Raw genomic sequence first — 18019 nt, 5'->3', positions numbered from 1 at the left:
TGAATGCTTCTCATTCAAAAAACTGGTACTTTTGCTACCATAAGGCAGTCCACTGTAGTGATTGCAGAAGGGATCTGGCCCCTTCTTTATCACCCTTCTCTACTCATTCTACAGCGAATTTGAAGGTAGCAGATATCTGCTACCTTTACAAACTTTGTGTTACAGACGTCAGTAAAAATAGCTGGGCCTACTGACTATATCAGTGTTATGTAGTTTTAAAACCTACTGAAAAAGGAGCCACGCATGAAGTCTTTTACAGTCTTTAGCCACTGCCTCTTTCTTCCCAGTGCTGTGATCTCTATTTTTTTTTTTTCTTAAGGAAGATGCAAGAATTTTGGGATGCATATGGATAGTTAAGTGCCATGGGTAGGGGAAGGAGGGAATAATAAAATTTTAGAAACCCTGTATTTATTCTTGACTTAAGGACTCAGAATAGAAAAATGAACAACTTTACCTTTTTCTGTTCATTCTGCAGTTTATACAAATGCATTGAAGGCTAAGTTGGGGGTGATCTTTACTTGAAGTAAAAATATAACAAATGAAATTGTGAAAGACAGGTAACAGAAGAAAAGATACTGGTGTACCATAAAAAAGATTTTATTGCAAAAGTAGAGAAACTCAGATTTTAGTGAGTCTCCAAAGTTACATCTCACAGAGACTTAGATTTAGCCTTGTATTTTCTATATCCAGGTTTTGCAGTGGGTACCTGTAAATCCTCATATCTAAGGCATCTAGCATTCTCATATCTAAGTGCCTCTATAGAATTAATCTCCTCGTCCCCAATGAGTTATTTTTTCTCCTTCCGTCTGTCCGTCCTTCCTTCCTTCCTTCCTTTGTTCTTTCCTCTCCTCCCTCTCCTTTCCCTCCTTCTGTCTCTCTGTTCTTTCCCACCTTCCTTCCCCTGCTTTCTTTCTGTCTCTAGTTTCATACTATGTAAAGCTAATTCAAACAAGCAAATTCATTTTGGATAGTGTTTGAAACTGGTTGGTTTTATCATTTCATGTAATTGGCTGTGAAGCATTTTGCCTGTGTTGCTAAATCCCTTTCCTCTGAAAACAAAAAAAACCCCAAGCAAACAAATGTGCTGTCAGTTTTTTGGCAACATCTTTAATCTCAAGTTTGGCATATTCATATTTCCTAACAAATGCGTCTATCATGTCAGCTATCATGGAATGAAAGAGAGATTTCTCTAAGGAACATTTTTGCTGCCAAAATAGGGCAACATAGAGGAGACTTTTGTTTTTATCTTTTCCTCTGAATACTTTGTTGCCACTTATTTAAAAGAACAGTATTTTAGTAAAAAGTTTCATTTTGAACTCAAACTGTTCAGAGATTTTCAGAGGGAAGAAAGGACAGATATCCGGCAGACCAAATGGCTATCATCAAGACATCCTTCCATCACAGGACCAGATCAGCTGTGCCTAATTTTTTCTACTGGAGTACTTGTCCAGCCTGTTTTCAGTAATTTCGGAAAGGAAAATTCCATGCCCTGTATAGCTTCTTCCTTTATTAATAAAATAGTTTCAGGATTATTCTTTGTCCTGAACAAAGCATGGGAGAACTCTGAGAGAGAGAAAGCCACACCGTGTAATGCCTGGTGCGATGTATTCAGGGACAACGGAAAGGGGAAGTGGCATTTAGACTTGTAACGATAGCATAAGGCAATAACTGAGGTAAATAATGTTTTCTTTTGTCAATTTGGTTAGCAAGTTGTTCTGCTTTCTGCTGTTCTCCAAGAGCAATATGGTCTGATTTTGTATTTAGGCAGTGCCTGCCTTCAGGTGGCTGAGCTGCCTGTTTTAAACTGAAAGTGATTGAAACTGGTTTTAGTCTTAGGGGTGAGGGCAGGGAGGGTGGAAGCAGGTCCCCTGTATTGACTTAATAGGATTCCAGAATAACTGTTTTTTTCATACTTGCGAATTGTTCGGAGTCAGGGAACAGCCTGGAGAGGAGATGAACGGTGACTTCTGCTGCTTTTATGTGTGAAGGGGCTTATGGGAACAGTGCAAGTGTTTCTGCAAGTGACTTCTTGAACATATGTGCCATGCTTCTGATTTAGCCTGGTGTTACCTCTCTGGGAACTGTCCTTTCTACCTTCGCATGGAGTTCTTTCACCATTGCTGTCTCTCTGACCCCTGTCCTACAAGGAGATGGTCTTTCTTCTCTGCCATTTCCTACCATTCACTCTGCCTTAAGAAAAAAATTATTATTTTAGTATACCTCAAAAGGCTACAGCAAGTTTGGATTCACAGGGCTTGTATGATATGTCTCAGTTCTTCCATTTCAGAACTGGTTTGTAACTTCTATAATTCCTTGCTGGCAAGAAGCAGCAGAGAGCTGCGTTGTCTCAGGAGCTGTCAGGAATCAGAGTTGTGATTCCAGGAATCAGTCTGTTGTTTCCCTTTCATTCCTAAGCTGATCTGTTTTGACAGTATAGTTTATTGTCCACTTTGAACTGCCTCTAAAGAGAAGACTTAAATTCTTGCCAGCCTCTGTGATCTGCGTAGGTGAGGGTTTGCATTACGTTGCACTTCCATATATTCTAGAGTGAGAAAGCAAATAGAGTCTTTCCTCAGTGCATGCAGTGCATACCAGAAAAAGTATGTCTCATATTTTCAAGACGTAGTAAGTACTGCCTTGACATCTGACTAAAGATACAGGAAAGGAGAATGAATTTTTAAGATATTGCTCTAGCATTATCTATTTGCAAACTACCAAATGCGCTACTATTCAGGACACAGAGTAGAAAAAAGAAAGTATCTATTTCATCAATCTTGTGACTTAACAACATTTATTACAATGCAACACACAACTGTAGAATAATCTTTGCCAACTAAAATTTGTGTCACACACTGACAAAGTAATTATATATGGTACTTAATGATATTTCAGTAATTCATCCAGATCTTGGCTCTTGACTCCTAAGAGAAATGGAGGAGACCTGTCCAGTAGTAACTATCTATTAAGAATGTTTATCACTAATATGGCTAATCAAAATCTTGGCAAGAAGAAAAGAGACCTGTCATAATAGACTCTTCCCACTTCAAGGAAATGAGTGGAATTGTGTGCTAATTATTTTTCTTCTATTTTTTTCCTCCCTTGCAGAACTTTCCTTTTTGTTAGAGATGGTAACCCAAATAAACGGAATGTGCACAATGAGACATCTATGCACTTACTGTGTATGGGACCTCAGATCATGATCTCAGAAGGAGCTCTTCATCCTCGCCTGACACGACCCTCAGAAGATGACTGCAGGAGAGCAGATTGTCTGCAAATGATCCTGAAGTGGAAGGGAGCAAAGCTGGATGAAGGACAATACGAACGAGCAGCCATTGATGCTGTTGATAACAAAAAAAATACGCCTTTGCACTATGCTGCTGCCTCAGGGATGAAAACCTGTGTCGAGGTAGAAGTTCATATATAATCACAAGTGTATATACTGCTGTTAGTAAATGACATGCACAGTGTTTCACAAAGCTGTTTTGGGGAAAAAAATCTGATATAGTATATTGAATTAACTTTTAAATTCTATTTTTCATTAATTGGAAAAATTACAAAGATAAACAGCCCAAAACGTACACTGTCTGTAGAGAACAATGAAAAAAACTGTATTACATATATATTAACTTCATGACATATACCCCTCAGCACAAAGACGACTCATGTAGGCTTATAAAAATTGGAAATTATTACAAGACTCTAACACTGGAGAAAAAGCTTTAAAGGTAGGCATAGGCATACCTATATGTGTAAAGAGAAGTGAAATAACTGCCTGAGAGAAAATTAGAGCTCTTTTTATTGTGCTCTATAGCTGAGACTGGGAAATGCTGTCCATGTTTCAAGAACAGGTTTGATGTCTTTAATTTACAGTGTCCAGCTTTTTTAGAGGATGCCATACATCTGTGCTAACATATTTGAATATAATTATCTTTTTACAAATTAAAAATTACTTTAATGCTTGTGAAAGTAGTGGGTAGTAATGAGTAATTGGGAATCATAGTGACTTTGAAGGTCTCCCATCAAATTTATTTTTAAACTATACGAAGTAATAAGGACTCATATTTAATTGTGCTGGTAATTTAATTTATAGAACACAAGAACAGACATCTAACATTTTCAAAAACAGCTAACATTTTCATAAGTGTGTCTGTTATAACATCAAGATTTGTATTTTGAATGGTAACAATTCAGAATTCAGCATTTATATGTAAAATTTAGGTTATTTTTCATCTGTGTGTAACTTCATGTTTATTGAGACTACACTCATTAACTAGTATCATCAGCAAAGTTTATCACCTCATTATTCACCTGCTTTTCTAGATAATTTCTGCATATCTTAAACAGTCAGGTTCCAGCACCTGTGGGACTTCACTGGTGACTTCTCTCTGCAGTAAAAACTGATGCTCTCCCTGTACTTTCCTGATTTTCTCTGGAGCTATTTTTAGTATTGGTGTTACTTTTACCACCTTCTAATCTTGTACTGTGACAGATTTAAGCAGTAAGTTGCATATTATTATAAGTAGTTCAGAAGTTTCGTATTTGAGTTCCATTAGGACTCATGAATAAGTACCATCTGGTGCTGGGTATTTATATTAGTATTTGGTTTATTGGTTGTTCTAGAGCCTCTTGTGCTGAGACTTCAATTTGAAACAGACTTCCTTTTGTGTCCTTCATAAAGCGTGTGTGGTACATCCACAGAGAATCTGGACTCCAACAATTCATATCACTTTTCTGCTTTATGTTATTTGAGATTGCTTTTGCACTTTGTCGAGCTACCGACTTCACAAACACATTGACAGATTTACTGTGTGATTTGAAATTATTTATTCTGAGTCGTTATGCACTTGGCATGCTGCTCAAAAAACATTCAGAGCCTTCTTTATTGTGATTTTACGTTTACCTTTTCCAGACTCTTCTTTATATATTCTTCATCAGGAGACAACTTCAGCTTCTTGTTTCCCATACGATTCTGTCCTGTTGTTCTACCTTCACAGATTCTTCTGATGTTTCTAGAATTTTTTCCCATGCTTTTATTTAATACCACTTTTTGAAAGTAGGCTTATTTGGCTTATTTGGATTATTTGGTTTTTTCCTGCTTCTGCAAGAATGGTGAATCTAAGTACATTTTGGGAATTGTTATTGAGTGGTTCTTTGATGGTAATGTTTTGAATTAGGTCTGGTAGACTACTCTGGACAAAGTCAGGAGTTGCTTCTCTCGTGTTTGCTAACTATTTTGTCTATTATTCAGTCACTTATGTAGTCTGAAATTTTAAGTTAAGCATCATGTATTAGCATAGCATTTTCTCAATATACTTGGGAGATGCAGTGACTGAAGTTCGCTTTATTTTTGGGGTTTCTGCCCTTGCAGCGTTTCTGCTCTTGGTCAGCGTGTCACTTTTATTGTTACGGTTTTGGTCAGGTGGTCACCAAAGCATTTTTGTTTAAGTCCAGAATTGTATTCCACTGGGATTCTCTGGCATTTGTTGGTAGAGTTAATTTATTTATCTGTGAGTTAGTTTTTTTTAAAAAAGGTAAATAGCACCACCCTTCTAATACTGTGAACTTCTCTGTGATTCTCACATAATATGTTCTGTGGTATTACTTTGTTACGCTGATTGTATTCTGTCAAGTTTCCAGATACTGTCTGAAAATTCTTATTTAAAATTTGTCATTTCAATTCCCCAGCCTTAGCTGTGCACCATCTTGAATTGGATGCTCTTCTTTATCTTCAGGTTTTTCATTAGTGCCCTCTTTAAAAGCTCAGATAGTGTCTTTTTATTTTCAATAGCCAACACTTCTTTCATTCTGTTAGTACAAAGATCATCCTTCCTAGTTTTCTGGGCTTCTAATGAATGGAAACTCAGCTTCCTTATGCCATTTTCTGTGCTATAACTTAAGCCTCTGTCTCTCTGGTCCCCTGCTCAGTACTGAGAGGAGTTAAGAGGATGCTGATGTTAGATGCTGATACTTAACCTCCAGTATCACAGCCTGAATCTTGCCCCTGTTTCTTCTCTCTTCTCTGGCCCATGTTGTTACAGCTCCACAAGCTCCAAGCTAGCAGTTTGTCTACAACATGTCCCTGGAAATTATTTACACACTTACTGATTTTCACCAGGGAGGCAAATCACTGTGCAGCCTTTGCTAGCTGAATTATACTCAGACCCAGCTAATTATGTACATGGTAACTGAATTACAGACAGGTACTGCCTTGCTCTTCCTGTCAACTAGAATGAATCTGTCTTTATTTGTATGGTTATATGGTTGATTTATTGCCTCTTTTGATGCGATTGATTTGTAAACAAACATCAGGCTATCTCCTAAGTCTATGTTAATACTGCTTTTATCTTGATTGTCAACTTTTAATTATTTTTAGATTTGATAAACAAACAAAAATATTAATTGCAGAGGACTGTGTACTTTTCTCTTGTTCTCTTTTTTAATGCCACTTCTTTGATCCAGCTGCCTGATAAATTTTGGCTACAGGGATTTTCAGTCACAGTTATTCTATCTAGTCTTCCCCAAGAAGATCTATTTGCTTTTAAACATTATTCTACATTAGAGAACAAATGTGCATGTCGTATCAGAAAATGGGAGATACCAGGATTTAGCATTTAACAACCTCTTTGAGTAAAGTTGGTGAAAAGCACTCACATAAAATGGTTTGACATGAGAATGGTTGCTTCTGGTAGAGAAATGGTAAACAGAATAAAAGTTTAGTAACCAGTTTCCAACATATTTCAATTTCTGGTATTTACAGGCTTGCTTACTCACATTTGTGAAATATATGTCTATTACACTGATTTGTAAACTGGTTACAGTTGAACCCATATCAATATATGCTGCAAAAAAAAAAACGATTACATTATCCACAGAAACTCTTATTTCTTTGTCTTCTGTCTCTCTCTGTACACTTGAGATCCCCAGGTAACTTAGACTTCAGATTTACAAGGGATTTGAGCAAGGAGTCTTCTGCCTCAATCATTCTGCCTTCATGCCCCCAAATGGGGCTATACAGTGGTATTAGAGGTAGACACCGTTGTTCAAAAGTTTCAATTTCAAGAGCATGAAGCAAATGGGCTCACACAGTAACATCCAGGCAGACTATAATGTCAGAAAGAATCACAGTCGCTGCAGAGTAAATTGTGGTTCTGGATCTGGGCTGCACCTTTTAACTGCAGACTGTAAAGTCAATTGGTTTTAAACTCATCATGAAAGTTCGTGGTTTATGTTTCTTCACAAATTATCATTCTGTTTCTCACTGTCTGTGATATGATTCATTAGATGAATCCAGCTACTAGACTGCTAGTTGCCCATTTAATTATATAAACTGGGTTGTGTTATCATGACAATACATACTGTTCAATTGACTAAACCATTTCTGACTCTAATTTGCTTTCAGTTTGTCTTTGAAAAAGATTTTACAGTCTGATCCACATGGATTGCTATTTGCCAGAGTTTGGACACAGTTATGTAGTCTAACCAGTCATGGTTCCTACATTAGAAACATAGAGTACACCCCCAAGTTCAAACTTTGTTATGTGCCCCACCATAAGGTAGAGGACCTTGGATCCTAAAATTAGTATCTGAGATATCTTAAGTCCTCCAGTATAATCTGTAGTCCTTCTAACTCCTTCAACAGGAGCAGGATTATGAACAGGAACACTACATCAGGAAAAGCCCAAAACAGAGCTTTGTGAAGGAATTTAACAATGATCTCCTTGTTCCTGGAAGTATTTGAGGATTAAAATTCTTAACAAAACAAAAAGACATAAAAACCTGAATTGCCTAATCCTCAAGTCATTTTCCCTCTCTCTAGTAAACCGAAGGTTACTTAGAACCCCAGGAGTGCCTTTTGCCCGGTTTTATGGTGGTTACTCTCACTTCAGAGCAGCATTCCTCTTTAATCGTCTCCGTTTTCCATAACTTTTCAGGAAAGCCCCAGCCTTGTATCTTCCCCTATCCCCACCATACCCACATAAGGAAAGGAAAAAACAAACATAGTCCCTTGTGGGTGAACCACCTACTAGTTGATTTGTTCAGAGTTGATAGTCAAATGTGCAGTCTTGATACTACTCCATTCACATGTGTTAAATTTCTCCTCTGAGCAGAACAGCTCAGAGTGCTAAAGACAGTTTGGGCAAAGTTAATGTGCTTACCTCAAAATACTGAATAGAAACTTCCATGCTGAATAGATTTGATTTTATGCAGATATATTCCACTTTATCACAGCATCTTTGGCATATTAAATGGCATTTTTGCGATTGTTTAAATTATTAATGTGATTATTTAAATTATTAATCTCCCTTTAATTACTTGAGAGACAAACCTTTTTAACAGTGCTTCCAGAGAAATATGGCATCATTATTAAAAACTTTTTGATTTGCGTATTCCTCATCTTGCGGATTAGATTTTGAGCTGCATAGGTCTATCGAGTGTTCTTCCAAGTATATTTATTATTTTTCTTCTTCAGAAAGTGTCTTAGTTGCCTCAGTTAAATTTCTTAAATAGAGTTTAAAATGTACAGACAGAATATGAAAACTCAGGTTAGCAAAGTTTTGGCAATGTTAAGAAGTTTAGATAGAACACGGTAACTGTAGGCTGGGTATCTTGATAATTATCCTAGTACTATCTTTATTTCTGCATATACTCTGCTATGAAGATAAAATACGGTGTCATACTTAATGACAATATCTTCTCAACTAAATCTTGTTATTGCACTGGTTTACGGTATTTTTGGGTTTGCATTTCTTTTTATTTTGGAGAATATGGGAAAAGTTTCCAAAGAATCTACAAGAATGATTCCAGGTTTGTAAACTACATTCTGTATTTTACAGTGACAAATGAAGGAAATACAATCTGCTGAAGAGAAAAGAAAGAAGTGACTGGTTATGATCTAAAAGGTTTATGTGGAGAACAGATCATTTTGGGGAAATTTTTTTTTTTTTAGAAGTATGAAAATTAGAAGCTGAGTTTTGAAATATCCTGGCTAAAAATACAGGATAGTGTTGTTACAGCCATCATGGTCTGAAGGCAAGATGATGTTTATAGATTTTAGTTTTATTTAGAAATAGGATGAATCATTTTAGTAGTGAATGATTGTCCTGGGTGCTCCATCATTAGAAGTTTAGCACGTGTTATAAAGATGTCATAATAAATCAGCAAAGCGGTCCACTGTTGGCCTTTAAAATCTGTGACATTTGTTGTCCTTGCTTAGATCAGTTTATAGCAGGAGGCAAGGTTGGCGAGGTAATGAGAGCAGCACAATTAGTGTTTATTAGCTAGAGACTGCATTTCTGTGTGGTTACTGGCAAGAGACAAGGTTGGTGAAATGGCACAATACTAGACCGTATTAGAATTATTAGAATTAGAATTATTTCATTTCACTTCACTTTTCTCATGTCCTCAAAAATAAGGTAGAGCTACTAGTAGTAGGATGTGCTATCTGTGAATTTGGTACCCCATCTTCCCTCCTACCCAAGGATTCTCCCATTTTCTGTCACCACCAGTGTACCAGTGCTGGGAAGTATGGTGGAGTTATACCCATATATAAAGAATATTTAAAGGTGTATCCAGCTCCATCTTGCCAGGTACTTGACGACCTCAGGCCCCTCATTTTCTACAGAGCACTGACCATATCAGTAGAGCAGAATTTTAGTGTTTAAAACCTAACAGAGACATATTGTACAGTGTTGCCTTGTAACATATTTCTGAGATTTTGTGGTTCCATGGAATTACAATGGGCATAGGTATAATTATGTATGAAATCAAGCAGTAATTTATTTAATAACAATAGAGAATCCTTGTTTCCCACAGAGCATTGCTGTTATATTTGTCTCTTCTTTCTGTTTTCCTTGTTCTTTTTTTTTTTTTGTTCTTTTCTTAACTGACATGTCTTTTCTTCAGGATATTATTAGAGTTGGTAATTAATAACTGTTTATTTTGCTGTTTTACTTTTCAGCTTCTAGTAAAACATGGTGGAGATTTGTTTGCAGAAAATGAAAATAAAGATACCCCATGTGACTGTGCAGAGAAACAACACCACAAAGAGCTGGCTCTTAACCTGGAATCTCGAATGGTATTTTCACGTGATCCTGAAGCTGAAAGCATTGAAGCTGAATATGCTGCTTTAGACAAAAAAGAGGTCAGAGGATACTTTAAATTTGGGGTATTTTATGCATTTATATTTGTAGCACTTACATTGTGACAAAATTCTGCAAAGTATTTCAGTAGGTACTGTACTTTGTACTATGTATTTGTAAACCATTTGATTTTAAAACAGCTCGTTATAGCTTTCATGTTAAGCTCAGAGAACATAACAAATACATTGTCAAAACTAAAGAGAAGGTTTATTCATATACTTAATTATGTGGACTGTCTTGAAAGTGTTGCAGGCTGTGAGGCTGGACGAAATACAGTAAGCTGGGAAACAGTTGCTCTAAACGAAACATTTTTTACATATTTTTATTTCTTAAGATACCTTTCTGTCTAAAAACGAGGGCAACAGAAATTCTGAAAAAAAGAAAATCTGTAGGATAGAACAGGGAAAATGTTCTGGTGGATCTTCCTAGACTGAGACTGGGTTGAATGTCACCAAAAACCAGCTGAGCAGTACAGGATTTCAAAACAGTGCATTTACTTTCTTGTTTTATAACATGATGCCTGAAGCTACTGCATACCGGAACTTGTATGAAAAACAGGTAATAACAGGTGTTGTTATTTTGAAGTCAATTTTTGAAAGAGAGAGACAATTCGCTGACACAAACTTGCTTGAATTCTGGTGTGCCTTACAGAAGACTGTGATTTGATAAGGACAATTTGACCAAAAAGATTCTGAGCAAAAGTTCCCTCCCCCATCCATTATCAGATTTTAATTAACTAAAATTCTAAATAAGAATGCATAGATAAATTATACGGTTCAGTAAATATTGTGAAGTAATTCTGTGCAAATTAAAGGGCAATAGATTTCTGTATGGCTACTCCCTTCAAAAGTAGCATGGCCTTGCCTTTTACTAGCTTATCCCACTTATGACCTAATGACACTTAAAAGAAAATTCACTCAGATTTAGGTATGAGTAGGCTCAGATCACATCAACTGTTTCCCTGAAAAATGCCATGCAAGGTCACCTTTATTTGAAAAATGCCATACATGGTCACTTTGATTTGAAAGTGAAAAAGTGTTGTACTGTTCAATTCATTTTCTGACTAATTTTCTTGAATAAATTCAAATATAAACAAGCTTAATTGGATTGTTTATTCCTAGATGAGAGGTTTTGAGATGAGGTTTAATATGCTTGAATTGTACATTGAAATTACAAATGTAATTAACTCATTTTAGTTTCTCTGAATATTCCTATATAGAGACACTCAAATTGTTGTAAGAGTATAGTTTGAAATTATATTTTCTCTGTTGGCAAAACCACTTTACAAGACTGCTGCCGTTTCCTGCCACAATTGCAGTTTACCACTCCTTTGGTTGTACAAGTAGAACTATTTGGATGGTTATGCTGTTGACTGGATCATAGCAATGATTTGGCTTAAAAGAAGAAAAAGTTTTAAAGAGTGGTAATATGTAATTGTTTTATTTAACCTGAATAATTTTTATCATTATATTTATAGCATGGGTTTGCTGACATATGCACCAGCAGAGCTAAGACAATAGTGAACTTACAAGTATGGGTGGGGCAAATCAAGAACCACTTGAACAGGCTTTTCGGCAAGAGAAAACAATGTCTCGTGACTGTTTAAGGTGGATGCTCAGAGCAAAATCAGGTTAAAGGCTTGATAGTTACAAGGGACTCAAGTAAAAGGTAATTATGTTAATTTGGGGTCACTTCACTGAGACTGTTAAATGATACGGTTCCTCATTTGACTTGTTTTTAGCAAAGTTGTAGAGCGTGAGAACTGAAATGCAGGCAGGCCTGCACACCTAGATCCATCCGACATACCAGGGCAGCTTTCCCACATGTTCTAAAGATTCACAAGCCAAAAAATGTCAGCCTGGAATTTGGTACACCGATTGGTGGTCTTGGGGCTTCACATAGAGCAATTCTGCCTTCATGTACTCCCTTCTTTTTTTTTTTTTTCCCCCTTTCTTTGTGACTTTTCAGAGGGGTATCGTTCTCTAGTTTCTTGTGTAACTGTAACAGCACAAGTGCTAGCACAAGAGAGATGCCAAGAGCGTGTAGCCAGAAGTTCATTTTTCAATCTTAGCCCTCAGAGTGGCCGAAACCATGTGGAAAAAAACAGTCTTAGAAGGACTAGCACTGGACTGCAATCCAAATGACTGCATGTCCTCATCCTCCAGGTCTGTGGACAAATGTCTGGGATGGGCAGTGAAAGCTGCACGCTTACCACTGATGATGCCTCTAGCTGTTATCTTAATGGGGCATGAGAATTGATCCAAAAGCCTTCCCCAGAACACATATCCTTCAGCAAAATTGCCCCTCAAAGATGGTCCTCTACTTTTTTTCTCTCAATTTCATTTTTAAAAGATATTAAACACTGAGAGACGCGAGTGTGCAAAATGCGTGTTTAACATAGTATTTAGATTGTGATTGTTTGATGATGCCCTTTGACATCCTTCCAAAACACAAAAAATTAATTCATGAAGAATAAAAACATTTTTGGAACACCAAGAAATGCATTTTCAAAGTAATTTCGTTGCTTGAATGAAGATTAGAGGAAAAGATAATACATCTGAAAACCATGAATAGGATTTCTTCCCAGGCAAAACAGCCAAACGGGCTTAACTCCGGTGTTTATGATATGCACAGTAGTATCTGGAATGATAGTACCCACTACTTCCCCTTCCAGACCTGCCATGTTTGCAGCAGAAAATAATCCTCTTTTTCATAGAGAGCAAAAGATTTTTGTGGTGCTCTGTGCAGAGTCATTGAATTAAGTGTGTGTATGCAGAGTAATAACAAAGCTTTGTTTCTGATGTTGAGAACCAGTTCATGTTGTTCTTCACATTGAAATATTACCAAGGAATTATGTGACTGTTCATGTTTAGAATTGAAACACTTGTAATAGTGGAAAAAATAACTTGCACATACCGTTCTTTGATTACAGAGGCTCTCAAGCCATTAAGAAATACAGATTACTGAGTAGACCCACATTCAAGTTTGAGAGCCCAACAGCAAAGAGCTGTCCATCTTCCAGCAGTTCAGTTTACTCCTTCCACAAGGGTTTCTGAATAAAATCCATTTCCGTCGTATAGTTACCCAACCTTTTAAAATCTTACTTTACTACAGTGCTCCCTGAAGCATATTTTTAAAGAAACATTTCTATTTTACTTTGTTTTTAGTACACCTCAAACATTTTTAGTGATCAAATTAGAGACTGTAGTTAAAGATGGGTAGCAAACAGGCCCTAATAATTGTGAAACACAAACATGATTGTTAAGTGTGTTTACACAAAATGCAGTTTGGAAGGAAAACAATGTACCAACACACACATAATCTGTATTTTCCTGTATAAAATGGAAATGCTAAATATTTTAAGAATGGAATATAAAGTGTGACTCTCTTAACACTGTAGTTAGTTGTAGCAAAAGAAGATCCATCTATGATGTGTGGCCAGTGGAAAGGGTATTAGAAAACATGCCAGGAGAGTATTTCATATGACCTTCTTTGTCTTGATTCTTTTCTCTTACTTTGTTGATGAACAGACTCCAAAAAAAATCTGTTATGTAAAATCTAAGTTTATATTTATCTTTTAAATCTAATTGAAGTTATACTAAATAATATGACTGTAACTGATGATATTTTAAACTGCTTTTATAGATTTTTGTTGTTTTATTTCCACAGTCTTTAATTTTCTGTTTATTCTAGCATGGGAGCGTATTTGTCTTGGTGATGTATCCCTGAAAGATAATAGGCACCTTCATTTCAATCACATCATGCAATGTTTTAAACTGGGAATGAGCAGTACTTCACAGCAGATCATCCAGAACAGTTTTGTCTCTCAGTCAGACTCACAGAAATACTTTGTGCAATAGCAAAGTATATAATTTCATAGTTCATTTTACATATGTGCCACTGAATACTGTAGAAATACACTGCTAGTGAGTGTATCACAGGTTTATTGAATGTATAGTAATTGGAATGGTTTTGTTCAGTTCCAGAATTGATGTCATATAAATATATATATAATGCAAATATCATAAATACAAAGAGTTATCTAAAATTATTAAAATGTACTTTGTCTCTACAGCTAGAGAATGGTTTATTAACTGAAAGGAGAGAAGGGGACTGCAGGTAGTTAAGATATATACACATTTATATACATATAGTACATATACTTATACTTGAATGAGTTAAATGAAGTATAGATTATTTTTTAAATATATGACTCCATTAACTATAGAACTCCATCCACCCATAAAGGAGGATATTTACGCGAAGTATATTTGACACCATTTAATTATACAGTCATCACTGTAGCAAAGAGTTACTTTGCCCTTGTCTATTTTAATGGTACTTTAAAAGTGAAGAAAATAATAGTAGCTTGAAATGACCTGTTAAAATAATCAGCTTACATGTTAAAAGTACTTTCAGGAGAAAAACAATTATATAATTTATGATATCTAAATATTAGTGGTAAAAAATTGAGAAGAAAATAGTTTAAAAGAAGAGTTCTTGAGAATACAAAAGTGTTGAAATCTGTACTGAGAAGCTCACCAATGGATTAAAGTAGTAACTCAAATACTATATTCCAAAATTATTATATAGTTAAATGATGCTAATATTGAACAATGCCTTTTTCACAGCAAATATCAATAAAGAGCTCCTCCATAAATGAGTATTAAAGGAGGTCTCTGAGCATCATGAGCTGTAATCAAAATCCTTTCCAGTATATGGCAGTGCAGAGAGAAGTCATCAATGTTTGAAGTAGTTAAAAACAAACCTTTATGATATTACATAAAGGATATATCCTTATAACTAAAGACTGTCTTCGCAAGTCTCTACAAGACTATGTCTTGTACATATGAACATTTTTAAGGGTTCTCATTGTATAAAGCCTTCACTTTGGAATTTCCAGGTTAAGCTACTTAATAGTGCCAGCCTAAAATTTCCTTTCTTCCAGCTTCTTCTGTGGGCTCATATATTATTATATGAAACAAATGTCTAAAGTTTCAAACACATTCATAAGAAATATTTCCCTCATTACTTGAAAAGATAAAATTAGGATTCTTAAAAACCGCAGGAACCAAAAATCCCTGCTGGGTTGTGTGGAATGCTCCAGCTGAGATAATATAATAGTCTGTTACTCAAGGGAGATAATTGCTAGTGTTTGACCTAGAACCAATCAGTTAAATATCATTATGAGCATATCTGCAGTTCAGGATAACTAGGTCCTAAAATATGCATGTATGTTGCAGAAAGAAAAGACATTTCTTTTTATGATGTATGTGGTCTTCAAGAATTGAATACTGTTGGGCTGACAAAGCTACTTGTTTTACAATTGCAATTCAAAATGCAGTTCAGATTCAGTCAAGACAATTTACTCTGTTTCCATTTTTTTGCAGCATATTCATGCAATTATAATCATTCAGGCACCCAGCTGTTTGCATCCCTGTCTCTCTGACATGTTTTTATAAATGATCTCTTTTGTAAGAAATTAAGTAGGTCAGTCAAATTCCAGCATGCTATGAATCAAGCGGCCCAGATTTATTTCAGTGCAAGCCATTAACGTTCAGATTGTCCTTTACTGAGTCATGCGTGATCAGCAATGGAAGGACATACAGAAATTCCTCGAACTTGGGCAATCAGGATGAAGGTCAGGACACTCACAGTCCATTTCTCTTCTGCTTTTCTTGCTTTCTCAAAAAGGACAAAGACCCAGTGCAGAGTTATGGCACCATTACTCTTGCTGATCACAAAGTTTCTAATATCGAGAAGCTCCTGTTTATATTACTGACTAGCTTACAGAAGCAGTCCTTGTGGGAGTCAGTTATGTTTTCAGATGCATTTTATAGAGTTTATTATGATATCTAGAATGTAGAAAGCATCTTATGTTTTTAGAGTAGGAGTCTCAAAAGAAGAAAATTATTTAGAAGCCCAGGTATCCATTTCTTCCCCTTTCTTATACCTTCTGCTTGTTATCCTCAAAAGGTTATGTGCACAGTAGACTTTTTTTAGATTGTAAACTTCTGAAGATACAACCAGTCTTTTGCTTCGTGTCTATGTATGTATGTATGCATGTGTGTGCATATTATCTAGCACTGGAGGGTCCTGGACTATGGTCTACATAAAATCAAAATATAGATAGTAAATAATAATGATGTGTGGTCTTAACTGTAGTTATCTGTTTTCGCTGCTGCTCTGCGTCCTTTCTTCTCCAAATTGGTGAAGACAATTGCCATTTTGTGGCCAGGTTCCTAATTAGTCCTGAGCACATATCAGTTTTATGTCAAATGCTTTAGATCTTTTGTTAGCTATCCTTTATGTAAATAAAACCGGTGCATGTAAGAATAATTTTTTCACATACCCTTTCTGTATCTATTCTCTGTACATATCCTCCCACTTGTTTTTCTCTTTTTACCTTTTGGGCATTTTCCCTGTGCAACACTAACAAATACATTATTTGCTGTCATGTTCTTCCTTAGTTTTAAAAAGGAGTCTGCAAAACATGTGTATGCATCTCCAGTATCTTGGTTGGAGCTAATTCAGAATCTTAAAATTACTGCCTTTTTGTTTTTCTAATTTGACCTTTTTTTAATGCTATAATAAGGGGATGTAGCTCCAGACCAGGAAGGCAGCTTGATGATCTGCTCTGACTGTGTAGGGCTATCAGAGTTCACCACTGTTTCTCAGTTTTGACATCTTCATGCACAATGAATCCCCAACCTTGGAGATATTCAAAAGCCATCTGGACACGGTCCTGGGCAGCTGGCTCTAGGTGACCCTGCTTGAGCAGGAGGGTTGGACCAAATTACATCCGCAGGTCCCTTCCAACCTCAACCATTCTGTGTTTCTGTGAACCTCTAACTGCATGTCTCACCTATCCTATTCATGGCTGACTTCTCCATTTCTGTAAGGGTTGATATTGCCTCAAAAGACCTCTACCTGGTTCTGTTCACAAACGTTCCCTTCTTACTATCTAATGTCTCAATGTATCCTCCTCCAGATCAATTCAAAGTTAACAGGTATCAATTCATGTATAAAGTTAGTGTCAGAGGATCTATATGCAACATATGTTAACCTGTCCTTTCTCTCACTCTCCCCTGAAATCCTTAGTTCACATCTAGACATGCATTCTCATACCCATGCCACAATATTTGAAGTTTAATCACTTCAAAATTCAGCTGGATTCTGTGAAAATCTAGCTTTTTTTGAGAGAGTCAATGTTAGGCTAGTTCATCATTTGAACATGGCCTCCAGCTATAATGGAGAACTCTAGAGATACTGTTTTTTAGATTTTGAAATGCACAAAGATCATACTGTAAGTATTGTAAAATGACAGTATTTCCATATAACTTTGCATGGTCATTGTTCTGCACAATGAATAAATTTTGCCACATATTGCCTCACAGTTAAGATGATGATCAGTAAAAGTGCTTTGAATGTTTTCATTTTAATATGGAATTAGAGACTAACTGGAAAATACTGCTAGACATAAATTGTCTTTCTTCTTCTTCTCAAAGCCATATGAGGGGCTAAGACTTCAGGACCTGCGAAGGCTTAAGGATATGCTGATCGTGGAATCTGCTGACATGCTCCAAGCCCCGCTGTTTACGGCAGAAGCTCTACTTCGGGCACATGGTAATCCAAAACCTTAAAGACTAAAGCAACTGTTTTCAGCAAAATCAAAATTGCAGTTGTATGTTTATTTTTTATTTCCAAGTGAAAGAGAAGTAACGATTAATCAAATACCAGGAAACAGTTCACACAGTACTTCAGAAAGAAGTACAGCTGCAGTATGTCAAAAAGCGTTGAGGCAGACAGGGAAGCTGATAGGCAAGTGATTCAAACTAGGAATTATGGCTTAGGGGCTGGTGCCATTGGCGAAATTTTGG

General features: G+C 36.2%; 1 protein-coding gene across 1 annotated transcript; it reads left to right on the top strand.

The window, feature by feature from the left end:
* Positions 1 to 3105: 3105 nt before the first annotated feature.
* On the top strand, positions 3106 to 17765 carry ANKIB1 (ankyrin repeat and IBR domain containing 1; the record flags this gene model as incomplete). The annotated part of the gene is made up of 3 exons (XM_009581369.1): positions 3106 to 3406; positions 9959 to 10141; positions 17648 to 17765. Coding segments are annotated over 3 exons (602 nt in total), but the record flags the coding sequence as incomplete, so codon positions are not given.
* Between the last annotated feature and the right edge of the window lie 254 nt (positions 17766 to 18019).

This window comes from Fulmarus glacialis, unplaced genomic scaffold (genome assembly GCF_000690835.1).
Source record: "Fulmarus glacialis isolate BGI_N327 unplaced genomic scaffold, ASM69083v1 scaffold44297, whole genome shotgun sequence".
NCBI lineage: Eukaryota > Metazoa > Chordata > Aves > Procellariiformes > Procellariidae > Fulmarus > Fulmarus glacialis.
The sequence above is the reverse complement of the archived record's forward strand: the minus strand, read 5'-3'. Positions and strand labels throughout refer to the sequence as shown.